The sequence below is a fragment of the Myxocyprinus asiaticus genome, chromosome 14 (genome assembly GCF_019703515.2).
Source record: "Myxocyprinus asiaticus isolate MX2 ecotype Aquarium Trade chromosome 14, UBuf_Myxa_2, whole genome shotgun sequence".
NCBI classification, from domain to species: domain Eukaryota; kingdom Metazoa; phylum Chordata; class Actinopteri; order Cypriniformes; family Catostomidae; genus Myxocyprinus; species Myxocyprinus asiaticus.
The window spans coordinates 21,741,151-21,768,002 of NC_059357.1; the positions used below are offsets into that span (position 1 = coordinate 21,741,151).

Below are 26,852 nucleotides of genomic sequence, written 5' to 3' on the forward strand. Positions count from 1 at the left end.
CCCACCCCCAACTCACACCATTGTGTTAGGCTGGATGGGTTGCTCAAAACAAAAAGACACATTTTTATAGCATCACGCAGTGTTTACAGTTTTCGAGAAAATGTACTTGCAAATGGCTTACTTATCGTTGTCTCTGCATATTAAGCTGGGATAAGAGAAAGTATGCTATATTAAAATAATTCTCCAAAAAATATATTTTACTTTTCAGGATAAATATTTTATCCTGCCCTGGCAGTCCTGTTTTCTTTGTTTCTTTTGGTTCTGTTTTTTCACTTGTTTGCTCCCTGTCCACACATCCTTGTTAGCCCTGATTAGTGTCCATTTGTCTGACCTGTTCTCCATTACCTCTTGTCTATTTATTCCTGTTCATCGATGTACTGTCTTGTGATGTTATCTGACTTTTGGTCTTCTGTCTTGTTTCCTGAATGTCAGTTTCTTATTTCGTTATTTTTGTATGTCTTTCCCCATTTTGTTGTTATTTAAAGATTTCTCACTATCCCACCCCAGCGTTTGATTTCTTATTTTACCCACTCCCTGACAAAGTGTTACTTGTACTTAGGATTAGAGTTTCGAACAAACCCCAAGCCCCAAATCTCAAAGACATTGATGGAATGTTCAGAACAAAATAAAGTATTTTCAGTTATGGAACCACTAGTAGAAGGTAGAGGGCAACAGGAGACATCTTCAGAACTTTCATCTATATCTCCATCATTCTATATATTTAAAGTTCTCATCTGGTGAAAGTAAGCGCTCTAAAATTTACATACCATCTAAAAGCTTATTTAACGGTAATAAAAGCAGATATTTAAGTTAAAAAAATGTCTTGGTTGGAGACATTTTCATAGTTTTCACATATTGTTTAAGTACACTGGATACAAACACAACATACCACATTCAATGTACAAAATGAAAACATTTATTGTGAATTGAAAGCCTTGCAATAGTTTTTATGAAGACACTACTGGCATGGTCACCGTGAGAGTCTGAAAGGAAGATAGGAACAGACTGTGAGTGAGACATAATTCTACTGCAAATTTGCCTCAGCAAACTTCAAAACAAATATAAAGTAATGGGTCAAAGAGAAGTAATTGTCCTACAAAAATAGCACAAAAAATACTACTAAAAAAAAAAACAACAACAAAAAAAAAACCTTCCAATAGGAGAGAAAGAGATAAAGTACACTTTTATGATATAATTTACCTGTGTTTGTGTGTTGTATTGGGCTACACTGTTTTCTTGGTCAATAAGCAAAGGAAAGAAAATATCCAAGTGGAAAAGAGAAGGTCGAGCAATCAGCACTAGCCTGTCTTCTCCCAAGTCCAGAACAAGAGAGCGAGCAGACATCTAGGAAGGTAAGGAAGAATAAGCAAAGCCTAGACTCATCCAATACAGATAACAAATCTTTAAAAGCCATTTTCAACCATTAGGGGTGTATCAGAGAGTTATCTCGAGAGTGAATGCAATTACTTACCACTCCTGGAAGCAGGATCTCAGCGATCAGATAGTCTGCATTTCCAGTTGGGGGCTCCATCAGTAAACAGAACTCTGGGCTGGAGTTAATGAAGCAAAAAAAAAGGCATGCATTATAAGTTACATTACAACAAGCAAAGTTTTGCCTTACATTAACTAAAGAAATCTCAAAATGAGAATGGCAAAGAATGGAGTGAAGAAAAATCAACGCATGGCCTTTGTACTCATTTCTAGGTATGTCAAACATAAGTGAAAACACGAATCATTAAACAGAATCAAACCAAACAATTTAGAAGTCAAATTGTACCATTGTTGTTCAAGTGCAAAAACATACATCCAAATAACTTTAAAACGAACTCACCATTTGGTAGATGAAGGTGTGGCGTTAGGTTTCCTGTCAACAGAAAGAATGATTAGAGCAATTATGTTTAAAGTTACTTGTACAAACAGACCATCAACTGATGGGATCAGTTGCAGAAGACAGCAATAAGCCACATATTTGCAGTATGTAAACAGCATTGACTGCACACACTGACAACTCAATCACTTCTCACATGACCAATTGAAACATTTATATCTTTTAACAACAGACAAAGAGTCGCACAACTTATAAGTCAGAGTCAGGTAAAGCACGCATGTTCATGTCCACAAAAGGACAACGGTTTTTATTTTAAATCCAATTACACTTAGAGAATTTCGAGAAATGTTACTTTCTTTCCATTACCCTCTAGCTGCAAATGCTTTCATAAGATAATTGTGTTCACTAATAAACAGAGATATTACAGGCAAAGAGCGATCATATTATGACAACCTACAATCCGAGGCAAAGTGCTTTATAAAATATCACTGGTGGAAACAGTGTTACCAACAACCAAACTGTTATCTACCACATAAGTGTGCTCCTTTTTTAGTGTCAAAATACTTTCTTCTATCCCAACTTAACGTGCAGAGACAACTATAAGCAAGCCATTTGTAGGTTAATTTTCTCGAAAACTGTTAACACTGTTTCTGTGGCACTATAAAAATCCCTCTTTGTTTTGAGTCATCTACCCAGTTTGACACAACAACGACTCAACCAATGGTGTGAGCTGGGCGGGTCTAACAGCAGATTGGAGTGTATTCGGAAGGCAGTTTAAAAACAATGTTTATTTTTGCAATTCCGTTCAGTGGCACTAGTGGTGCAGAAATTACACACTTCAGCTTTAACAAACAGGTGCAGGGTTGTATTTTGCAGTATCTAGCCAGCTGAGTCATCTTATTTAACAATCATTTTATTTGGTTTTTAAAAGCATTAGCTTAAGTTGCAATTTCTTTGTGATGGAGGCCATGTAATGTAATATTTCTCGTTATTTGCCTTTTAATACTCTTCCTGCACACTAACACTACAAATTACATAGCAGTGAACACATTTTTTAACATTTAGCAAAATAAAAGTATTCTAGCTTTTATGCACAAGTTAGGATAAAGCAGGATAAATTTTCACTAATGGATCTAATACAGCTATACTGACAGATCTTTTTCAAATTAATGGTAGTATATTATATACTCCCACTTTTGGTCAAGAAAAGTCTTTTAGACCACCAGCCAATTTTGGCTGTTTTAAATTATGGCTGGAAAGTAAGTGTAACATCACCCTCATTTTGAAAGAACATTTAAGGGAAAGAGAGTGACAGAGATATGCGGGCGGAGGAGAGACTGAATAATAGAATGTGAAAAAGCGTGGGAGGGGAAAACATACTTAGAGTCAATTTCCTGGATAACTGGCTTGTTCTTGGTGCGAATGTTTTGCTCTACAACAGAACCCATGAACTTCCTGTTCTTCAAAATCTTAATATCTAAAAAGCAAAGAAAGAAAATAAGCTTTATGCATGTATTCAGAACATATGTATATACAGTTGTGCTCAAAAGTTTGCATACCCTGGCAGAAATTGTAAAAGTTTGGCATTGATTTTGAAAATATGACTGATCATGCAAAAAAAAACCTGTCTTTTAAGGACAGTGATCATATGAAGCCATTTATTATCACATATAATAATATGTATTTTTTGGCTCCTTTTTAAATCATAATGGTAACAGAAATCTCCCAAATGGCCCTGATCAAAAGTTTACATACCCTTGAATGTTTGGCCTTGTTACAGACACAACGTGACTCACACAGGTTTAAATGGCAATTAAAGGTTAATTTCCCATACCTGTGGCTTTTTAAATTGCAATTAGTGTCTGTGTATAAATAGTCAATGTGTTTGTTAGCTCTCACGTGGATGCACTGAGCAGGCTAGATACTGAGCCATGGGGAGCAGAAAAGAACTGTCAAAAGACTGCGTAACAAGGTAATGGAACTTTATAAAGATGGAAAAGGATATAAAAAGATATCCAAAGCCTTGAAAATGCAAGTCAGTACTGTTTAATCACTTATTAAGAAGTGGAAAATTCGGGGATCTCTTGATACCAAGCCAAGGTCAGGTAGACCAAGAAAGATTTCAACCACAACTGCCATAAGAATTGTTCAGGATACAAAGAAAAACCCACAGGTAACCTCAGGAGAAATACAGGCTGCTCTAGAAAAAGACAGTGTGGTTGTTTCAAGGAGCACTATACGATGATACTTGAACAAAAATGAGCTGCATGGTCGAGTTGCCAGAAAGAAGCCTTTACTGCGCCAATGCCACAAAAAAGCCTGGTTACAATATGCCCGAAAACACCTTGACACGCCTCACAGCTTCTGGCACACTGTAATTTGGAGTGATGAGACCAAAACAGAGCTTTGTTTGGAGAAGGGTCAACAAGGCCTATAGTGAAAACAATACCCTCTCCACTGTAAAGCATGGTGGTGGTTCACTGATGTTTTGGGGGTGTGTGAGCTCTAAAGGCACGGGGAATCTTGTGAAAATTGATGGCAAGATGAATGCAGCATGTTATCAGAAAATACTGGCAGACAATTTGCATTCTTCTGCACGAAAGCTGCGCATGGGACGCACTTGGACTTTCCAGCACAACAATGACCCTAAGCACAAGGCCAAGCTGACCCTCCAGTGGTTACAGCAGAAAAAGGTGAAGGTTCTGGAGTGGCCATCACAGTCTCCTGACCGTAATATCATCGAGCCACTCTTGGGAGATCTCAAACGTGTGGTTCATGCAAGACGACCAAAGACTTTGCATGACCTGGAGGCATTTTGCCAAGACGAATGGGCAGCTATACCACCTGCAAGAATTTGGGGCCTCATAGACAACTATTACAAAAGACTGCATGCTGTCATTGATGCTAAAGGGGGCAATACACAGTATTACGAACTAAGGGTATGCAGACTTTTGAACAGGGGTCATTTCATTTTATTTATTTTTTTTGCCATGTTTTGTTTTATGATTGTGCCATTCTGTTACCTACAGTTGAATATGAATCCCATAAGAAATAAAAGAAATGTGTTTTGCCTGCTCACTCATGTTTTCTTTAAAAATGGTACATATATTACCAATTCTCCAAGGATATGCAAACTTTTGAGCACAACTGTGTATATGTATATATATATATATATATATATATATATATATATATATATATATATATATATATATATATATGCACACACACTTGCTGACCACTTTATTTGGAACATCTGTACACTTATTCATGTGAATATCTAATCAGCCAATTGTGTGACAGCAGTGCAGTGCATAAAATCATGCATATACGGGTCAGGAGCTTCAGTTAACGTTTCACATCAACCATCAATCTGGGAAAAAATGTGATCTCAGTGATTTCGACCGTGGCATGATTGTTGGTGCCAGACAGGCTGGTTTGTGTATTTCTGTAACTACTGATCTCCTGGGATTTTCTTGCACAACAGTCTCTAGAGTTTACACAGAATGGTGCCAAGAAACAAAAAGCATCCAGTGAGCAGCAGTTCTGCGGATGGAATTGGCTTGTTGATGAGAGAGGTCAGACTGGCCAGTCTGGTTCAAGCTGACAGAAAGGCTACAGTAACTAAGATAACCTCTCTGTACAATTGTAGTGAGCCGAATAGCATCTCAGAATGCACAACACATCGAACTTTGAGGCGGATGGGCTACAACAGCAGAAGACCACGTCGGCTTCCACTTCTGTCAGCCAAGAACCGAAAGCTGAGGCTGCAGTGGGCCTACAACCTGTGTACCTCAGCAGAAATTGAGATTCATCAGACCAGGCTATGTTTTTCTAGTCTTTAACTGTCCAGTTTTAGTGAGCTTGTGCCCACTGCAGCCTCAGCTTAACTGAAGCTCCTGACCCTGTGTCCGAATGATTTTATGCATTGCACTGCTGCCACACAATTGGCTGATTAGATAATCGAATGAATAAGTAGGTGTACAGGTGTACCTAATTAAGTAGTCGGTGAGTGTATATAACAGAACACATCATCATGCATCTGCAAATTATCTGCGTGCAAAAAGTATAAATACCTGCAGGGAAATGAATACGCATGCCAATATGCTGTATTAAGACTGACCTCTGCTTAACTCTAGACTGTATTTGTTTTCCATTCCTTCCAAAGAAACTGCTATAAGAAATTGCTGGAACAGGGTGTCTTTCTGTTGGGTTCAAGCATACAGAGTGATGGCCATGGATGCAGAAGCATGGCAAGAAAACAAAAAGAGTCTGGCTGAGGTATAACTTTCAAGGTGGCGTCACACATGACACAAACCTGACATTTCTGGAAAAACTCATCATTGATCACGACATCATACACCGTGCAGCCTTGTGAGTCTGGCAAACAGAAGAATATGTTAAGTCATCTGCACAGTCAAACCAGCTTTATTCTCATTTGAACAAGTCAGTACAAAGGAAAAATTCTAAATCTCAGATTAGATTAAACAATGGCAGAAGGATGTAAAGTAGGAAACTGGAAAATGTCAGCATTCCCGCAATTTCCGACCAATTGATTTTTCTAGTTGTTTGTGCTTCCTGCTTAAGGATTTTTCTAATTCAGATCGATTCGCTAATTACTTGTTTTTGTGAATCAGTTTGACTGATTTACAGAAAATAATAATTCTTTCACAAATCAGACATCACTATGGCTTGTGAGTAGGCATATGAAGTTACTCGGTAATATGGTATATCACGTAATTAACATGCACGAAATTGTTATACCATAAATACCAAAAATACCATAAATATTTCTAGATAACCTTTCAGCCAAATTGTTTATATTTTTCTGATTGCACAGTAGTTTTTTTTCCATCAATGAATCAAGATTCACAACACTGCTGGGGGCCTGGGTGGCTCAGCGAGTATTGACGCTGACTACCACCCCTGGAGTCGTGAGTTCGAATCCAGGGTGTGTTGAGTGACTCCAGCCAGGTTTCCTAAGCAACCAAACTGGCCCGGTTGCTAGGGAAGGTAGAGTCACATGGGGTGACCTCCTCGTGGTAGCGATTAGTGGTTCTCGCTCTCAATGGGGCGCATGGTAATTTATGTGTGGATCGCAGAGAGTAGCATGAGCCTCCACATGCTGGGAGTCTCCGCAGTGTCATGCACAGTGAGCCACGTGATAAGATGCGCAGATTGACTGTCTCAGAAGTGGAGGTTTGTCCTCCTCCAACTGGATTGAGGCGAGTAACCGCGCCACCATGAGGACCTACTAGTGGGAATTGGGCATTCCAAATTGGGGAGAAAAGGGGATAATTATTTTTTTTTTTTAAATCACAGCAATGCTTTTATGCAGCAAAAATGACACATAAGCACTCTGATGTTAACAAAACCAATGTGGATGAGAAGCAGGACTGAAGGAGGAAAGCAGCCGACCCTTTATCCGCCTTCTAAAAGGGTTAAGTCGGAAGTGTGGAAGTATTTTGAGGTCCATAAACTTGCAGAGGGATTGTTTGTCGAAAATGGTTTTCCTATGTGTAAAACAAGGCAGAAAAGTGGCAGCAAATTACAGGAACACCTCCAACATGTACACTCATCTGGGGGACAATCATCCTGTGCAATTCAGCGAGATAAAGGTAAGTTGTGACAGTTCTGCTTGATTTTTCTAAACTGATTTTGAAAACTGAGAGACAACTAGCTAAGTGACAACTAAGACAACAAAGAAAGCAAACTGTTGTTGCCATTTGCAGATAATGTGTAGCTTGCTTTCAAGTGGCCGAAGAGTAAAACTCCGCTAGCTACACAGTAATGTTTGTGTCTTGTGGTACGAGTAAAATACAGCTGTAATCAGCTAATACATATTCATGTAATTAATCATGGCAATGTGGCACAATGATGATTTCAATATTAAGTTCAAGTTGGAACGTCCATTGCCATACAGTGATCATGCGGTTGTTAAATTTGTAGCTAGCACCTAGTTATTTATTAGTAACTGGCATGCTATCCAGAAAAAACATGGATACCATTCTTGTAGGCAATTGGTTGTTCAATAGGTTTTTTAATGTTCAGGGTACTTTTCAAAGTTCTTTGTTATCTGTTAATTTAAAAGGCCAGTTAGGTATTGAAAAAAGTAATTAAACTTGTTATAAAGAGAACAACAATACAGTTTGTTTATCTTTCAACCCATTTTTGTAATGTAATTCAATACCGCAATAATACCGTACTGCAATAAAACCTTAAGCACTTATCGTGACGTGAAAATGTGATACCGTCACATGCCTAGTTGCAAGCAAGTTTTTCTCTACACAAGAGCAGACTATAACTAGACATCTTTAAAATGACCTGTTGGTTTTCCATGACTGTGGGAACCCTAAAATGTGAATGTGACCAGCTCACTGTTGTCCATTTCAGTATGGGGCTCGCCGAGACTCATGGGCACTCTGTAACTTGTAGGGTCTTCTGACTCCAGTAGATCCACCAGTGCTTCCTGGGACAGATGAGGAGGGGGTGGTACAGCCGGTGACTGACAGATATTCAGAAAGACTTTCTGTTTGTCTGACACAGAGGAGGTCTTCACACACATGCCTGGCATTAAACGGAAATTCATACACAGACTGATAAAAGGATGGCTTTAATGATATAAAAGACACTAACACCACCAACACAAATTAAATACCAATTTCCAAATACAAAGTGTTTGTCTTCAACAGTCCTGAACAAAAAAGTAACAATCTACATTTTTAACTAACCTGGTTGTGGTCGGATGACTTTGGAAGGAGGGCTGTCACTCTGTATTTTCCCCATGGTCTGTGAGGTTGGACAAAACAAATAAAATAATTTTGTGATTAGATGGAGCAGGATGTCTCTGACTCTTTCGGAAACCCTTTAACCATTTAATTCACCCTTAAATGTTGAATAATTAGAATGGAATTTAGAAGTAATGAAAAGATGACATGGGAAAACAAAATAAATGACGCAGTGTGTTCTGATTCCACACAGTGAAATAGAACAAGAACAATGTGCAGTGTACAATGTGACAATTGCTAGACTAAGTTTAACTGTCTACAACTCAAACAAGTTACAACACTGGTTCTTAAACTAAGACGCAAAAAGCTAAATTAAAACTGGCGTGGTACATTTGAAAGAAAACATGAAAATGTAACAATTTGAATAAATATGTATTGTTATTATCTTTTAATAACAGTGTCGATTCCATAGTCGTGCAGCTGCGTAACACAGTTTGAGAACCACATTAGAGTACATATGAAATTTGTAGCGAGTTACATAATTTGTCAAGGCGGTTACCTGAAGCAGAAGCTGCTGATAAAGCTCCTCTTGCTGTTTCTGTTCCAGTTCAACACTGAGGAGAGACTTGTCCGTTTCCATGACTACATACATAAACACATAGAAGATGCTGAATGGCACATTTGAAGTTATAATGAATACTAATTGCACTAATATGTAATCTGAGCAGTATTATGCACTGTTCTGAGACACTAAAGAATTGCTAATTTGCTATCTCATCATAACTAGCTAAACCCTCGTGCTACACACGCGCTTACTAATGTGCAGCAAGCGCTTATACATACATTCTGGAGAGCGTTTTTTCCCACACCATGACATACTTACCGAGTGATATTACAAAACATCTGTTAGCGTTGGACAAGGAGCTTTAAAAGAGGCTTTGAGACTCCTTGCTCCGGATGCAACAAAACGACTGTAAACAGTTCAGTGTGAGGAGGACAACATGCGAGTAGTTAAAGATCTGTCAAAATAAAAGTCCCGTGCTTAGAATGGCAGATTTTGGAGGGATATATTTAATGGGATAGTTCAATAAAAAAATGAAAATTCACTCATTTACTCACCCTCATAACATTCCAGATGTGTATGACTTCCTTTCTTCTGCTGAACAAAAACAAATATTTTAAGAAGAATATCTCAGCTTTGTAGGTCCTCAAAGTGCAAGTGAATGGTGGCCAGATCTTTTAAGGTCCAAAAAGCATGTAAATGTAGCATGAAAGTAATCCATATGACTCCAGTGGTTATATCGATATCTTCAGAAGCAATATGATCGGTGTGGATGAGAATTTCTGTTTATGTTTTTACCATATATCTCCACTTTCACATTCTTCTTCTTTTGTTTTTGGCAAACTGCATTCTTTTTGCATATTGCCACCTATTGGGTGGAGAATGTATAGTAAAAAATGACTTAAATAGTGATATAAAATGCATCACATGGAATACTTTTATGCTGCCTTTATATGCTTTTTGGACCTTTTACTTGCATTGTTTGGACATACAGAGCTTTTGGACATTCTTCTAAAAAAAATAATTTGTGTTCAGCAGAAGAAAGAAAGTCATACACATCTATGATGGCATGAAGGTGAGTAAATGAGGAGAATTTAAATTTTGGGGTGAACTATTAAGCATCATACACTGTAAATGCTATATTGTGGTATGCATCACATGATGGTTTAATGAAAGGCAATGTCAAAGCTCCAAGGTTTTTATAAAGGATGCCATTATATGAGAATTATTTTAATATTTTGAGATGTTTCTCTGTAGCTATACATGACAATGCAGTCTGGCAAAGCATTTATAATACTGTAGAAAACAAACAACTAGGCTATATTTTGGAAATGAAAAAGACTTTGATGATGTCATCCTTTTTGTAAAAAAAAAAAAAAAAAAAGTAACATGTATAATTAGACTTGTTTACTGGGTGCATTTTGCAGCAATACAGTAGCATATAACAATACATACAATAGAAATGATATTAAATGTAAAAACAAATGGCTGCTTAAAAAAGGCAGTATATATTAATTTTTTAATGTAATCAGCATTTTTGCTGTAAGTACTTTCTTTTCCCCTTTTTACTTTAAAGAGAAATACTCTGTCATAACCAACCAGAAATAAACAGTTCTTCACCTAAGCACCAAAACACACAAATGTTTAAATTTAACCGTATGTTTAACAGCAGGCTCATCATGGTACACACTGGATCAACAGTCCATTAACAGATGAAGCATAAGACAAGTGTTTTATTCATACACAAGGCGAATTCATGACACAACACAGCTATGCGGGCACATTCAGGACAACCATAGTTTCAAAATGGAAAATTACACCAATTTTGTGAATTTGTGTGTGCTTGTTAAGAAGCTGCATTGGTGTGGATGATATTGTCAATCACGGATTCAAAGGTAACGCTATGTCATGCACAGATCTTATGTTGTAGCATGCAGAATGTAGAATCTTCACACTTCACCGGACCTCATATTCCATGCACAGGGGCAGAGAGTGACTGTGATAAACTGGAACAACAAGGTGGTGAACAACCCTGATTCACCTTTACAAACATCACAGACAGATGCAAAAATAGAAAAGCAAATTAGATATATTCAGAAACTCTATGATTAGAAACAATACAAATTAAACAAATAACAAAATGTGCAGTTTACCGTATTTTAGACTCACATTTTGAAAGAATGAGAACAGGGAAAAGGAAGAAGTTCAGAATGACAAAAGAAAAGAATGCTTTAAGAATAATGTCATCATTCTAGTATACTGTTATGTAATGCTACTGAAAGTGCACAGAGTGACATTTCTCAGTTGTGAAAGCTTGATATCTACACTGTACATATGAACATTGTAACCCTGTACAGAAATACTACAAAAGCTGGTATTACCTAAATCAGATGTCTACCTCTCTAAGAGGCTCCCCTCTGTCAATTGATATTGCTGTGAAACATTTTCCTGTAAAAAAAAAAAAAAAAAAAGTGTTTATATGGAAACTGTAAAACTCAAAAGTTTATGGCCAGAAAAACTAAAGATTTGGCATATTTGATAATAATCTAATGATACTCAAAAGAGCCTCACCCAAAGGGAAAATACTCAATTTACACAATCACACGTTTGTTTATCTGGTGGGGACTTTTCATTGACATTTATTGTTTTTCAGCTAATGTTATTTTCTTTCCCCTAACCATAAATCTAACCCTCACACAAAACTTTTAGCATTTTTTTTTTGCTTTTCAATTAGACATTATTTAGTTTGTTTTTAAAGTCATTTTCCTTATGAGAACACTTGGTACCCACAATGTAAAAAAAAACATGATCCACACAAGCCACATTAATGCTCAGACATTATTACCAGTTGTTTTTTCTTCTTGTACAGGTACCACACACAAAAGAGTAGAAGGATATTCAGTAGTAGAGAGACAGCAAGGACCCAACTGAAAGTATTAACTGTAGTTGGGAAACCAAAAAGAACAAACAAAAAGCAAAATATGTTGATTTACAGTGGCATTTGTAGGTGATGGGAGAGAGAGTATGAGAGAAAAGAATGGCAGACAAAAATTACTGGTCAGACAGACCAAGACCTCTTAAACTTACTCAACATTTTCTGCATCTGCTTGCTTTGCTCTATTTTGGGATCTGTGATAAGAGGGACATACAAAACAACATACAGAAACAAATCACTTTTTGACTTACGACACTTATGACGTTGGCTTATGATGAAATTTGTACAATTTGTTTTACTGAGCAAAACTTATAGGGCAGGGACAAGTCAGATATTTCTATACACAGTATATACTGTATATATTATAATAAAAGAATGTGTATGTCAAAGCATACTATATTATATATTAGTAATTAGTAAATTTAGGGAAACTATCAAATTAGTAATTAGAAACAATACACACTCAGTAGCGACTTTTATTAGGTACACAATATTTAAGGCGCATATCTAATCAGCTAATTATTTCGCATTTATTCAATAAATAAGCATGCATGGTCAAAAGGTTATGTTGCTGTTCAAACTTGAAAATAGGGAGGAAAACTGATTTTGTCCATGGAATGATTGTTAGTGTTAGTGTCTCAGAAAATGCTGATCTCCTGGAATTTTCAAGCACATTAATCTCTAGAGCAATAACTTTCAACCAGGAGACCAGGGCCCACTAGAAGGCCTCAGCAAACTTCCAAGGGGGCCTTAAGATGGTTTAAATAATTTAAAATAAGTTATATTAAAACAATATAATTAAAATGTACAATCCACAAAAAATTAAGATGTTAATTTCAGTACCATAAACCCTGAATAGGTGCATGCGGTCCCTGCTTTCAGTGGATTTGATTTGAGTCCTGCTTAATTTTAGTCCCGATACTGCAACATCACATTTTATTTCTTTTTTCCCCATTGAGCAAATTTTAAAGACATTAAACTCTATGTGATGCAGAACAGAATCTCCAAACACAAAATACATGTTTCACTCCTGGCAGCTAACAGGACAAAGAGGCTCACCAAAAGAGAATCTGGAGAAACTTTTCTTAGCACACATTAATACCACTTGAGCATTTTCGTGACACTTAAGCAATGTGTAATACCACAGCCTTTTAGAGCCATAGGGTGGTGGGCAGTGCTCATATAAGAGAGCTGTTTCCATTCGATTCTCTCTCCCTCAACTTTTCAAGTTATACTGAAGCAATTATCCTACTCATCACCACTAAAGAAGCTGCTCTCATAAGTGGTAAACATGGTGCTTACTGGTGGTTTGATGAGTGGTTGTTTCTGTGAGAGTGGTTGACAAATCTATAAAAAAGTGAAATAGTTAAATAATGCCATTATAGATTGTTGAAGATTGTTTCTAGCTATATATATATATATATATATATATATATATATATATATATATATATATATATATATATATATATATATATATATATATATATATATATAAAGAGACCACTGCAAAATGATCAGTTTCTCTGGATTTACTATTTATATGTATGTGTTTGAGTAAAATGAACATTTTTGTTTTATTCTATAAAGTACTGACAACATTTCTCCCAAATTGCAAATCAAAATATTGCCATTCAGAGCATTTATTTGCAGAAAATGACAACTGGTCAAAATAACAAAAAAGATTAGGTGTTTTCAGACCTCAAATAATGCAAAAAGAAAACAAGTTTATATTCATTTATAAACAACACAATACTAATGTTTTAATTTAGGAAGAGTCCAGTAATCAATATTTGGTGGAATAACCCTGATTTTCAATAACAGATTTCATGCATCTTAGCATGCTCTCTACCAGTTTTTCACATTGCTGTTGGATGACTTTATGCCACTCCTGGCAACTACATAGCATATTTTTTGTTATTTTGACCAGTTGTCATTTTCGGCAAATAAATATTTTCAGTACTTTATAGAATGAAATAAAAATTTTAATTTTACTCAAACACATACCTATAAATAGTAAATCCAGAGATACGATAATTTTGCAGTGCTCTCTTAATTTTTTTCCAAGCTGTATATATATATATATATATAGAGAGAGAGAGAGAGAGAGAGAGAGAGAGAGAGAGAGAGAGAGATAAACAGATTTTTTTATTATTTTTTTATTTTTTTATTTGCTAGATTTTGTACCAGATCTATTAGTTTAAACAAATCAAAGTAAATGCTATAACAGCATAATGCAACTTTACAGATTTACAGCATATTAGTTTAGAATTGCAGAATTATTTATGATAAGCTATCAAAGCAACTTACATTCATTTACAGTGATGGTTTGGTTGATTCTTGGTGTTGAACTTGTTGTCCCTATATGATTTATTAGGTTAATGGTAGTACTTTCATTTAACAAATCATAAAAGTTGTTTGGTATCTTGTTGCTGTACATTTCTAGTAGTTAGAAATGTCATGAATCTTTGATTCATATAATTTGGTTAATATTCATATTTGATCTCTTAAGCTTAATGTTTGTTAATGACAGTGGAAATATCTGCTATAATCTCTGTATGAGTGAATATGAAATCATGAAATAAATGTTAAAATACTGAATTTGCTTACATTCAGAAGCAGTAGAGTTTGGGGGGGCATCTGATGTTAGAGGTGTTGTGCCTAAAAAGAACAATACAGTTAGTTTCAATTAACGAATTTGTAGTGGGTGTTGACTTGTCAACAAAATATGACATTAAGCAATCAAAGTCTATATTCTGTGTATACAGAATCATACATCTATCATTTCTGCACTAGATCACACTGAGATTATGTAACTTATAATATTGTGTAATTTATAATATAATACTACAAAAAGAAAAAAGAGACTCACTTACTGTTTTTTAAATACAAACTTTCCCTTTTCCCTAATATTATCTTCAGTTTCATATTAAATATTTACAACAAATTAAAGAAGACTAGACAGAGAAAAAGATACTTTGTGGCTGCAAGTGAGATAAAATAAAATTACTTACTCTCTTTTGTTGGACATTTTAGATCTATTGAATGGAAAGAAAAAAAGAGAGAAAGAAAGTCAGTTCCATGAGTTTGGCAGTAGCATAATAAAAGAATATGGGCCTGCTGAAATCTGCATTTATTGCATTTAGCTCCACAGATTTCCGCAGAATCTGAATGCTCATAATTCCTAAAATTCTACATATGACCCCATGCATGTTTGTTTATTAAATATTTTAGGCTAAGCAAATTATTTCAACTGACAATGGAGTATTCTCATCTCCGTTTAACACATTTTACTATATTTAACCAGACAAGGGACATTAACCAAATGTAACCAGACCACAATCAGTGCAGCAACTGTGAAATATGCAAGCAGATTCCAGGTGAAACATGTGAAGTCACAATAGATTAAATGAACTGACAGTGATCTACGACAGCGATTAAAAGACTACAGGTTAGAATGGTGGAGTTTCCAGAAACTTAATTCTGGATCTACTGTTCTTATGTCTCTGTATTGCACTGCCAAAGTTTAAGAATTTTGGGTAAGGGTTAGGTAAATTAGGTTGGGTATGTTACTCAAAATAAGTGATCCACTACAAATTACTAATTACTTCTCTAAAAAGTTTATCAGATTACTTTACTGTTTACGTAATATAAAAAGTAAGCACATTGCTAATTATTTTACTTTTAAGTTACTACATGAAACAAATTCAAAGGTGTTTGCCTAGAAAAGTTTTTTGTTTTCCGATCAAATTCAAAATGTCTATATTTTCTCCTCATTCATTGCCACACACTCTTCAGCTGTCACAGAAACACTAACAGACGTACATATGAAATCATATTTTACATTTATTTTAAATATTACTTATACATATGTACTTAAAATTACTTTAATTGAAAGTCAGTAACTGTAATCTGATTACAAGTATATAAAATGTAATGCATTAATGCATTTTATGACTAAAAAGTAATTAGATTACAGTAACTAATTAATTTGTAATCCAATTACACCCAACACTGTTTGGCAATACCAAAGGTAAATGAAGCTTGAGGGGGAAGTAAAAGAAAAAGGGTAGATGAAAGGTTAAAAGTCCATACCTAGTAATGATTCATTGCATGTTTTATTGAACTTTTCCCCAAAGGTGGTTTTGTTCACATAATTTATTTTGTAACCACCTGTACAGTTGTGATTAGCACAAACCTCTCCAATACATTCACTGGAATTACATTCAATATTGTAACTTTCTGCAATTATCTATAGAAAGGAAAATTAGAACAGTCAGTTAGAACTGAATCTATTTGATATTTGAGAGCCAGTTACAAAAATATAAATAAATACACTACAAGCAGGTATACTCACATGATGTAGCATCATTCGAAAAGTTTGTACTGCTTTGAATTTGTCCCCATTATCCTTATTTTTATTCCAAGACGAACATAGTGTATTAAACACTGAAAGAAGTATAAGCTGTTCCTGAAAAAAACAGTCAAACACACAGGCCACACTTAAAAAGAGGTAAATATGATAATCAAAACATAATTATTATGAATTACTATAATTCTAAAATAGCGAGGCAGGTCTACTACAATACAAAAACACAAAAATTAGCTACAAACATGCTGACAAATGATCAGTATAATAAACACAATCATATAAAAGTAATCATCAGTAATAATTAAGTAATCAAGTATTCATCATTGCTGTTTATTCTTACCTCTGTAAGATTTGTTTCAGATGGTGAGAACACTTTAAATTCAAACAAATGGTCTTCCATCAACTCCTCATACTACAAGAATTCAAAGAAAATATGATATACATTACATATGTGTGTGTATATAACGTGCACAAAGACAAAATCATATTTCTACAATTCAGTAAATGAATTATGTCCATTGATTAACACCATTGGAAGGTTGTTTTCATGATGACAAAACTACACTGCGGTTAGATGCATGTAATAGACCTTATCCAAAGGAGCATGATATTAGATTTTTGACGTGAATGAAAATGAGGCTGCGAGGGACAGACATACAGTCTTTTCTATGCAAAATATAAAGCTGTATAAAACTCCTAGATAACATCTCATTTTCTACAAGTTTTCTGGGGTTTTGTATCTACTGAAAAATTTTGGAAAGATGTTTTTTTTTTTTTTCAATGTTTCTTCAGTTGAACAATCCAAAACACTTTAAACAACTGCACACAGATTCTAAGTCTATCCCTAACAGCCCCATTGTCACTCCCGTCATAAATATTAAGATGGCACTACTGTGAATAAGGTCCATGAAAGTACTGTATTATAAGACTTAAAGGTGCTATATGTTAGATTGACAACAAGCGTTTGAAATGGGTACTGCAGTCCAAATTCAAAATATTGGAGACTTGTCTGCCCCACCCCAGACTCGAAGCTCATGCGGGTTGCCAGAATTAGTCAACTCAGCATCCGTTTTAAAGGATTTCTTGGCTTTAAGCTGTCTCCATCTTCCAAAGGCATCTCCAATATTTATCCTTGTTTTACTACGCCTCTGGTCATGGTGGTGTTTAGACAGATGACGAGGCTTTTTAGGTCGGCTGGAATCCGTTGTCTCTGATCCAGTTCATTTGTTGGCTTCCATGGCTGCAGCATGCAGTGTTGTTTGCCTACAAACTTGTTCAAATCTGGCAACCCGGCTGAGTCGAAATACTATTGGTGAGTGGGCAGTGGGCGGGATCACACAGGCCAAAACATAAACAGAAATTCCGGCCAGGAATGGAAACTTCAAAGTAGAATATACTGGCTGTAGCATTGTTATCGGAGAAGCCAGTATTTCAACTTAGCATGTTTCCTAATTCTCTAATGGCATATTATGGTCATTTTATGATTTAATACAGTACAAATATTACATAAAGCACCATTAAAACTATGTCAATGGCCTATAGACCTCATTCACAGCAGCGTCATCTTTGATTTTTGACGGGAATGACAACAAGGCTGTGAGGGATAGACATACAGTCTCTTTAATGGGTTGTACAGTTGTTTAATGTGTTTTTAGATCGTTCCAATGATGAAACATTGAAAAAAATGATATCTTTCCAAGAAAGTTCAGTAGACAAAAAACTCCAGACAACATGAATTGTGGAAAATTAGATGGGATCTGTGAGCTTGATATCTTTATAAATTGCATGTCATTAAAGAGACAGTATGTCTTTCCCTCACAGCTACAGCCTATCTCACAGATCTATTCTTAGAAAACACTTTAAATTTGCAGATGAATGAACTTGTTGATCTCATTCCCCTCACCCAGTTGGAAAAAAAACATTAAGCTGCCTCATTGTGGTGCATTAAAAAACTTTCATAATAAAGTGATATATGTAAGATGAAAGGCAACATCTGTCAGAATGAACAGCTACAAGGATTTTGTTGTGCGAGTAATTTGGCATGAAAATGTCAAAAACAATAAAATATAAACTTACCAAGTGTATTTCGATATCTTGAGGCATGCAGCCACATTGGCCATTATGTACATGTGTTATGAATGAAACTGCCTATTAAAGAATGGGAAGGAATCAAATAGCTGTCAACAGTCTTTATGATCTGAAATAACTTGTCTTAAAGTCTTGAAACTCTGTGACCATTCAATGTTTCTAAGCCCTCCACCTCTTCTCTTAAAGCTGAAGCCTGTAATTTCTGCAGCACTTGCGTCAGCAAATGGAATTGTGAAAAAAAAGAACCCCAACTACCCTCATCTACCATTGTTTGTACAAACAGATAGTCTCACCCAAAACAGAGCCACATTGTTACACTTTTGGGTGAAATCAACCTACAAATTGCTTACTTACATTTAACCCTGCATAGATGGGATCCGAAAAAGAATTTTAACAATGAAAAAATTACACACATCAGCTTTAATACAATTACGGCTACATTCGACATGCAATAAATAATAATGTTCTGAGGGGCTAAATGTTCCAAGAACACTTCACTAACATATTAGCAAAAAAACGTATAACTCACGGTTAACAAATTCATTAATGTCCAGATTTTTCCACTCATTACTTTGCCTTGTTAACCATTGGAGTTCAGCCCCATATGCCACAATATTTTGGTGGACTTGCTGGCTACATAACACGGGGAACAGTGAAGGAAGAGGCAGTGAGACAGAGAAAGCGGTAAAGGAATGAACGTGCAGATATAGAAGAGTAGATATGCAAAGTGGGAGATCATTGTAGAAAAAATGTCTAGTTCTCAACTAATAATAGTTTGCATTGTTCCTTGACAATCTTCAGCTGATTTGAAAATGATCAGTAAAATGATTTGAAAATGTGATTTTGAAAATGGGCTCATGAAAATTGAGATGATACAGTTAAGTGCACCAGTCTATTACATCATCCTGACTAATGGATCTGGCACAAACACAGCACACTGAGATGCAAAAACATCTCTAAGGTAACACCCAAAGAAAGTGGCATGTACTCACAACAATACGAGTAAATGTTAAATTTACTTCGGAAAATGTTACCTTCTTGCTAACAATACAGAGTACAACAATGTAAACTTAATAGGTTTAAGAACTTATTTGTGCATGCATCAGTCAGAACTCTAAATAGCAGTTTCCAACAAGACCAAGCCAATTGTATATGGTTGAGAGTTGTTCTGACTGTTTGTGTTGTGTGTAATGTATTCACTTTCTTTTAACGTATGAATGATTGTAAACATTAATGTCCAGTGTTTTGGATGTAGCAACAAAGGGTTCAAATCAATTTTCCCTATGGGGACAGACAACAGAGTAGGGTACAACTTTCAAAAAATCTAGAGTTCTGGCAAACTAGCCGCAAATTTGCCACTCAATATTTTCACATGCACTGAAATGACCTTGTGATTCACTGCAAATGTTTGCCAGATGTTTGCAGTTCTTCACCAGTAGTGGTGAACCTGCAGCAAACCTTTGGCAACAATGGACTGTTTGGCGCAAGTTTGCTGGCTCATTTGCAAGTGAAAATGATCAGTGGCGTATTTGCGGCAAGTTTGTGGCAAATTTGCCATGAACTCTCAATTTTTGTAAGGGAGGGCCTGCAGGTTAAAAGGCACTTTTGATTTTATTTTCTCCCAAAACACTAAACACCAATAAAAACAACCACAGTACTTTCCTAAACCACTGTTTGTCATTATGCACTGCAAAATATTTCTGATCCATTGCGTGCAATGTCTAAAGTTAGATTTTTAGGGTAATTTGATCTAATATTTAATAATTTTCCCTAAAAATTACCACATTTATTTTGAGACAAAAGACGTATTTGTCATTTTCATGGTTATTTGGTGATTAAATCAAAAGTTTTTCAATAACTGTCCAATAAGTGAAAGAAAAGTATTTGGGGTAAAAAAAATAAAATAAAAAATAAAATAAAAAAAGCCCTCCTGTTGCAGAGGCTAAAGGCCCCTATCAAACACATTGTTTTTATTAAATGGGGCAAATAGATCTGTTATGAAGACTGTTCAAAGTGGGCTCACATTGACTGATCCAATCACAATAGAGATGTCGTGACATGCCAAATGTGATTGAAAGGAATAGAATGAACAGAAAATGGTTAACTCTTTTTTTAATTTGTTATTTTGAGTAAGCATTATGTTAATTTGTTCCTCAAAAAGCATTTTGCTGTCTCAAAAGTATCTGCATAAATGTTGTCCTATATCTATTGTCCCTATATTTACATGATATCACTATAACTAAAAGTGTGGGGTAAAAGGCTCCCTCTCCATCTTTTATCTGTTATTGTTTCTTTTCACACAAATGATGTTGCTCCATCAATATTCAATTTTTTTTTTTTTTTTTTTTAACACGAGATTGGAGTATAAAAAAGAGGATTGCACAGACGTTTGAACAGAACAAAGAGTGCATACCCAAGTTCAGTATAAGTCCTCTGAAGATGCCAATCAAGTTAGAAGGTCAACCTTCTAAGATCTGTGTAGTACATGGCCTAATTTCAGCATTTTTAAAGTTAAAAAGTATTAAAATCTGCAAGAACAAATGCAAAGATGTGGTTAGTTGAGGCTTCCTGACATAAAAATAAAATTCCGCTGTCAAAGTAACCAGAGCCCCAAACGGATTGAAATATATATTTCAGAGTGTATTGGTTTTGTGTCGACGAAAGCAAGAGAAAATGAGAGCCACATGTGTCATCTAACAGTACTTTTATAGCGAGCTTGTCCCACAGAGCGCACGTTAGTTTCAGATTGTCGTTATCTGCTTTACGTGCCAGACAGAGCAGCCAGATAAATTGGCTACAATTCCGTTTGAAATTATTAGTGTGAATTCAAGATCAATGAATCTTAATTTATAAAAACTAATTTGGATAATCACAAACTCTGTATTTTGTAGTAATATTTAAATAGTAAAACAAAAAACCGGTAACCAGACCGGTGCTTCAATCGTTGCCCACTAATGCACCAATCTCTTTTCAGATCTGGTCAAGTTAAAGTAAAATCCTAAAATCCCAATGTAGGGTTTCATTCTTTTATCTATTAGCACGATCTAAAACATGCGCCTTACCTTTCAGCCTTCTTGTCTTGTACTGCAACATTTACTTTCGGTTTTGCAGCCTAATTCAAGAAACGAGCGTGTAAAATCCCCCTTACATACCACACATGCAGTGCACGAGAGTCATCACGTGGAAGTAGAAATGACTTTTAATGGTCTATAATATGTGGTAATCTAACAGCAGTTATTAAGTAGCGTGGGTTTAGTGTGCGGCGTGTGCTGCTGTTTTACAGTCAACAGCACTGACAAATAGGGATCGACGGATCGATCCTAAAGTATCAAAAATATTGATCCTCACACAAAAATATCGATTCTAAATTATTTATTTTTTAACTAGGAGCATTATTATTTGGTTACAACTAACAATAATCATAAGCTTCAAAGTTAAATAAAATGGATTAGGCTATATTAGCAAATACTTGTGCAAGATCTGTTTCTTCTTCCACTCATCTTAACATTCATAAATGCTGAAAAACACAAGCAGACAAGCGCTTGCGCCTTCACAAGACTCGTTCAAATAAGAGAGATCAGTGCCTTGTAGAGGTAATGATAGAAAATCAGATGAACAGCTTCTGGTCGTGTAGTCTCCTATCTGTTTTAGGATTTTGCGCATGCCCACCTGAAATAAGTGATGATACGTGGACTTTTGACCAGGAACATTTTCAATCTAATAACGAGTGAACTGTGTTTTATTATTATTATTTTAAAAAATGTACAGATATTCTCTCTAAACGCGCACGGAGATGCGCTGGGCAGCACTGGCAAGACAGACAGTCAGACTAAGCTGATCCACCAATCAGAACGTTCATTTCAGATGCGATTGGATATTTGCTAACCAATCATATTTTCCATTTAAGTAAGGGGCAGGACATTTCCAGCGTTTCCTCACTCCGTGGATCACACGGTCGGTGTTTACGACCGCCGTTATCACGTTATCACCCCCCGCCTTTGTGTGCCTGACCGCACCACACTCACACCCACGGCCAGGCGGTTGTGACAAGTTACAAGGATGGGCAAAAAGTCCCTCCTCCCCTGTCGCCGACCCCCCGACGCCGGGTACATGGAGCAAGGTAAGTGCGTTGAGGGCCCCCTCAGCACAGCCACTCACCATTCATCGTGCCAAAGAAAGGCAGTGGGTTGCGACCAATCTTGGACCTGCGAGTTTTGAACAGGGCCTTACACAGACTCCCGTTCAAGATGCTGACGCAGCAGCACATATTGGCGTGCAACCGGCATAAAGATTGGTTCGCGGTGGTAGACCTGAAGGTGCATACTTTCACGTCTCGGTTTTACCTCATCACAGACCCTTCCTACGGTTTGCTTTCAACGACCAAGCGTATCAGTACAAGGTCCTCCCCTTCGGCCTGTCCCTGTCCCCTTGCGTCTTCACGAATGTCGCAGAGGCATCTCTTGCCCCGTTAAGGGAAGTTGGCGTCCCATACTCAACTACCTCGACAACTGGCTGATTCTAGCGCACTCTCAAGAGTTGCTGTGTGAACACAGGGACCTGGTGCTCAGGCACCTCTGCCGTCTAGGGCTTCGGGTCAACTGGGAGAACTCTCCCCGGTTCAGAGCATCTCTTTTCTCATGGAGTTAGACTCGGTCTCAATGATAGCACGCCTCACAAGCGAGCACGCGCAGTCGATGCTGAACTACCTGAAGTCATTCAGGCGGAAGACAGCGGTTCCTCTGAAACACTTTCAGAGGCTCCTGGGGCATATGGCATCCTCGGCGGCGGTCATGTAGTTCGGGTTGATGCATATGAGACCACTTCAGCACTGGCTTCAGACGCGAGTCCCGAGATGGGCATGGCGCCATGGCACACATCGCGTGGCTATCATACCACTCTGCCACCACTTATTCAGCCCTTGGACAGACCTTGCATTTCTGCGGGCAGGAGTCCCCCTACAGCAAGTGTCCAGACGCGTCGTGGTCACCACAGACGCCTCCAAGTTAGGCTGAGGCTCCGTGTGCAACGGGCACGCAGCCGCTGGCTCCTGGACAGGACCACGGCTGTGTTGGCACATCAACTGCCTCGAGTTGCTGGCTGTACTGCTCACCCTGCGGAGGCTATTGCCGTTGATCCAGGGCAAGCATGTGTTGGTCCGATCGGACAACGCAGCGACAGTAGCATATATAAATTGCCAAGGCAGCCTACGCTCTTGTCGCATGTCACAACTTGCCCAACCATCTCCTCCTCTGGAGTCAGCAGCAGCTGAGGTTGCTGCGGGCCACTCATTTCGTGGGGAGCCTCAATGCCACAGCGGATGCGCTGTTGCAGCAGGTGACGCTCAGCGGAGAGTCGAGACTCCACCTCCAGGTGGTCCAGCTGATTTGGAGTCGATTCAGGCAAAGCACAGGTAGACCTGTTCACCTCCCAAGAATCCTCCCACTACCCACTCTGGTATTCCCTGACAGGAGCCCCCCTCAGGACAGATGTGCTGGCACACAGCTGGCCCCAGGGGCTGCGCAAATACGCATTCCCCCCAGTGAGCCTACTTGCACAGACCCTGTGCAAGGTCAGGGAGGATGTGGAACAGGTCACCCTTGTGGCGCCGTACTGGCCACTCAGACTTGGTTCTTGGATCTCACGCTCCTCGTGACAGCCCCTCCCTGGGAGTAAGGACCTCCTCTCTCAGGGACGAGGCACCATCTGGCACCCGTGCCTAGACCTCTGGAACCTCCACATCTGGCCCTTGGATGGGACGTGGAAGACCTAAGAGGCCTACCACCAGCAGTGGTAGGCATGATCACTCAGGCCAGGGCTCCCTCTATGAGGCAGCTTTATGCCCTGAAGTGGCGTTTGTTCACGAGTTGGTTTTCTTCCTGAAATGAAGACCGCCAGAGATGTGCAGTCGGGTCAGTGCTTTCCTTCCTGCAGGAGAGGCTGGAGGGGCGGCTGTCCCCTCCACCCTGAAGGTGTATGTGGTGCCATAGCGGCACACCATGATGCAGTGGATGGTAAGTCCTTAGGGAAGCATGACCTGATCATCAGGTTCCTGAGAGGCGCCCGGAGGCTGAATCCTCCTAGGCCACGCCTCTTTCCCTCATGGGATCTCTCCATGGTCCTCCTGGGCCTTCGGAGAGCCCCATTTGAGCTGCTATAGTCAGTCAAGCTGAAAGCCCTCCCTTTGAAGACAGCCCTCCTGATTGCGCTCACCTCCATCAAGAGGGTTGGGGACCTGCAAGCATTCTCTGTCAGCGATACCTGCCTGGAGTTCGGTCTGGTAGACTCTCACGTGGTCCTGAGACCGCGGCTGGGCTATGTGCCCAAGGTTCCCACGACCCCCTTCAGGGATCAGGTGGTGAGCCTGCAAGTGCTGCCTCAGGAGGAGGCAGACCCAGCCCTGTCGTTGCTGTGTCTGCTGCATGCTTTGCGCATCTACTTGGATCACACGCAGAGCTTTAGACGCTCTGAGCAGCTCTTTGTCTGCTTCGGTGGACAGCGGTAAGGGAACGCCTGTCTCCAAGTAGGGGCTTGCCCACTGGATCGTGGATGCCATCACTCTGGCACACCGAGCCAAGGCCGTGCCCGCAACCTTTGGGAATACGAGCACTCTCTACAAGGAGTCTGGCATCCTCGTGGGCACTGGCCAATGGTGCCTCTCTAGCAGACATCTGCAGAGCAGCGGGTTGGGCAACACCCAATACCTTTGCAAGATTTTACAATCTCCAGGTTGAGCCGGTTTCGTCCCATGTTTTGTCAGGTATGAACAGGTAAGTTTGGTAATACGGAACAGCTGGCCGGGTGTATCGCTTGCATATAGCACCTTTCCCCTCCGTGAGGCGAAGACGTGCGCTTCTTCTCCCATGCGAGTTCACGAACCGTGAACCCTGGATGTCCTTCCTCCCTAGCCCTGTGGCTCGCGAATTCGTCAGAGGACGCACTACGGGTACTAATATGCCCTGTACTGGGATAGGTGCTCCACAGGTGCCGGTTACTCCGGTAACCCCCTGTGATGTATCTTCCGCGGTATGGTCTCCCTGTCGGCAGACCCACGTCTCCCTTGGGCAGAGCCCTCTCTGCCCTCGGTCGCTGTGTTTGTAGAGCTCCTCCCCTTCCAGACAGGACCTACCACCGCACCTCTTCCATGTGCGGCTGGTGAGACCACGTGATGTATTGCCACATGTTACCTCTCCTCCGGGCAGGATCTGGTCTCCGCAGGGTCTTTTCCCCCTGAAAGAATAGGAAAGGAAAAAAACACCTTCCCCAGCGCATGTAATAGCATTAGATGGCCCCAGCCGAATCTAATACTCTGTGGAGAGAAAACATAGAGAGAAAACTCTATGCTCCCACGCTAGTTACGATGCTCCCCCCGGGATGTGGGGAACTACATGACGTCTTGTGGGGAGGTTACATGCGGACTGATGCATCTGCTATTACGCACGCAGCAGCTTGCTTGCATCTGCATTGGCAGTTCACGTAACACGGTCCAGCTGTTGTGGCGTTTTTCTATAGGGACCCCTAGTGTCACTACATCAACACAACGTCGAGTGAGTGACAGAAGGGGAACGTCTCAGTTACTGCTGTAACCTCCGTTCCCTGATGGAGGGAACGAGACTTTGTGTCCCTCTTGCCACAATGCGGTACTATCCGCTGAAATGGCCGGGACATTGTCTCGGCTCCTCAGCACAAAACCTGAATGAGTGGTTGCGAGCCAGCTCCTTTTATACCCATATGTCCAGGGGAGTGGCATGCAAATTCCACTCGCCAATTCTCATTGGCCTTTTCTCAAAGATTAGAGATGTTTGGGGCTCCCAAGGGCAACCCCTAGTGCCACTATATCGACACAACATCTCGTTCCCTCCATCAGGGAACGGAGGTTACAGCAGTAACCGAGATGTTTGCACTGTATATTTATTTCCCTGCTAAACTTAAATATATGTATATACATTTAAATGTAACTTATGTAATTAAACTTTGTGAAAACACTGCATGTTATTGCACCCCAGATAGTTTTTGATGTTTTTATTTTTTATTTTATTTTTTTGCCTTTTACTGCTGTCGGTGGTGCCTTTTCCTCGTGATATCAAATCAGTTAAATTTATATTTCTTAGTAGGAAAACAATTTCACTCTACACAGAAAAGCACATAATAGTACACAAATAAAAATTAAAAAAAAAACATTAATTTTATGTAGGCTATTTATGGTAATACAAGATAATGTGTTAACATGAACATTACTGCACTCATATTAGCTACAAAGCTTAACAGTTTATTGCATATTATGAATTAGTTTATTAGTTAGAGTAATAATAATGTTTTAACAGTTTTCATAGTAGCCTAAT

General features: G+C 38.5%; 2 protein-coding genes across 7 annotated transcripts; both read right to left on the minus strand.

Annotated features, from left to right (window-relative positions):
- Nucleotides 1-833: 833 nt before the first annotated feature.
- On the minus strand, nucleotides 834-9,932 carry pih1d1 (PIH1 domain containing 1). The gene is made up of 12 exons (XM_051716171.1): nucleotides 9,676-9,932; nucleotides 9,440-9,575; nucleotides 9,116-9,198; nucleotides 8,560-8,617; nucleotides 8,207-8,395; nucleotides 6,147-6,208; nucleotides 5,952-6,033; nucleotides 3,209-3,305; nucleotides 1,832-1,864; nucleotides 1,472-1,550; nucleotides 1,201-1,344; nucleotides 834-983 (listed from the first exon to the last, which is right to left on the minus strand). Exons 3-12 carry the CDS (start codon nucleotides 9,194-9,196, stop codon nucleotides 948-950), a joined length of 861 nt encoding a protein of 286 aa, XP_051572131.1. The 5' UTR covers nucleotides 9,197-9,198; nucleotides 9,440-9,575; nucleotides 9,676-9,932; the 3' UTR covers nucleotides 834-947.
- An 899-nt stretch (nucleotides 9,933-10,831) lies between these two features.
- Nucleotides 10,832-21,790, minus strand: LOC127451452 (uncharacterized). Of its 6 annotated transcripts, none has more exons than XM_051716175.1 (15): nucleotides 21,576-21,785; nucleotides 20,927-21,041; nucleotides 19,043-19,146; nucleotides 18,502-18,573; nucleotides 16,766-16,837; nucleotides 16,411-16,524; nucleotides 16,149-16,305; nucleotides 15,068-15,091; nucleotides 14,664-14,714; nucleotides 14,364-14,414; nucleotides 13,356-13,400; nucleotides 12,206-12,247; nucleotides 11,964-12,058; nucleotides 11,500-11,566; nucleotides 10,832-11,159 (listed from the first exon to the last, which is right to left on the minus strand). In XM_051716175.1, the coding sequence occupies exons 3-14, from the start codon at nucleotides 19,079-19,081 to the stop codon at nucleotides 11,513-11,515; spliced, it is 816 nt and encodes a 271-aa protein (XP_051572135.1). In that variant the 5' UTR covers nucleotides 19,082-19,146; nucleotides 20,927-21,041; nucleotides 21,576-21,785; the 3' UTR covers nucleotides 10,832-11,159; nucleotides 11,500-11,512. The 6 variants fall into 6 exon arrangements, with proteins under 6 accessions (XP_051572135.1, XP_051572132.1, XP_051572136.1 ...); XM_051716172.1 differs by having other exon boundaries at nucleotides 10,832-11,150; nucleotides 21,576-21,782; XM_051716176.1 differs by lacking the exon at nucleotides 14,364-14,414 and having other exon boundaries at nucleotides 10,832-11,150; nucleotides 21,576-21,790.
- Between the last annotated feature and the right edge of the window lie 5,062 nt (nucleotides 21,791-26,852).

Bases quoted from the DNA above. Each gene is read 5' to 3' on its own strand.
- LOC127451452 (XM_051716175.1), bottom strand. From the start codon at position 19,081: ATGAGTGGAAAAATCTGGACATTAATGAATTTGTTAACC. The intron at 16,838-18,501 runs GTAAGTTTATAT...GAATTCTTGTAG, and splicing joins AAGATATCGAAATACACTTG to TATGAGGAGTTGATGGAAGA. The intron at 16,306-16,410 runs GTGAGTATACCT...TCCTTTCTATAG, and splicing joins TTCGAATGATGCTACATCAT to ATAATTGCAGAAAGTTACAA.
- pih1d1 (XM_051716171.1), bottom strand. From the start codon at position 9,196: ATGGAAACGGACAAGTCTCTCCTCAGTGTTGAACTGGAACAGAAACAG. The intron at 8,618-9,115 runs GTAACCGCCTTG...CCAACCTCACAG, and splicing joins ATCAGCAGCTTCTGCTTCAG to ACCATGGGGAAAATACAGAG. The intron at 8,396-8,559 runs GTTAGTTAAAAA...GTTTAATGCCAG, and splicing joins AGTCATCCGACCACAACCAG to GCATGTGTGTGAAGACCTCC.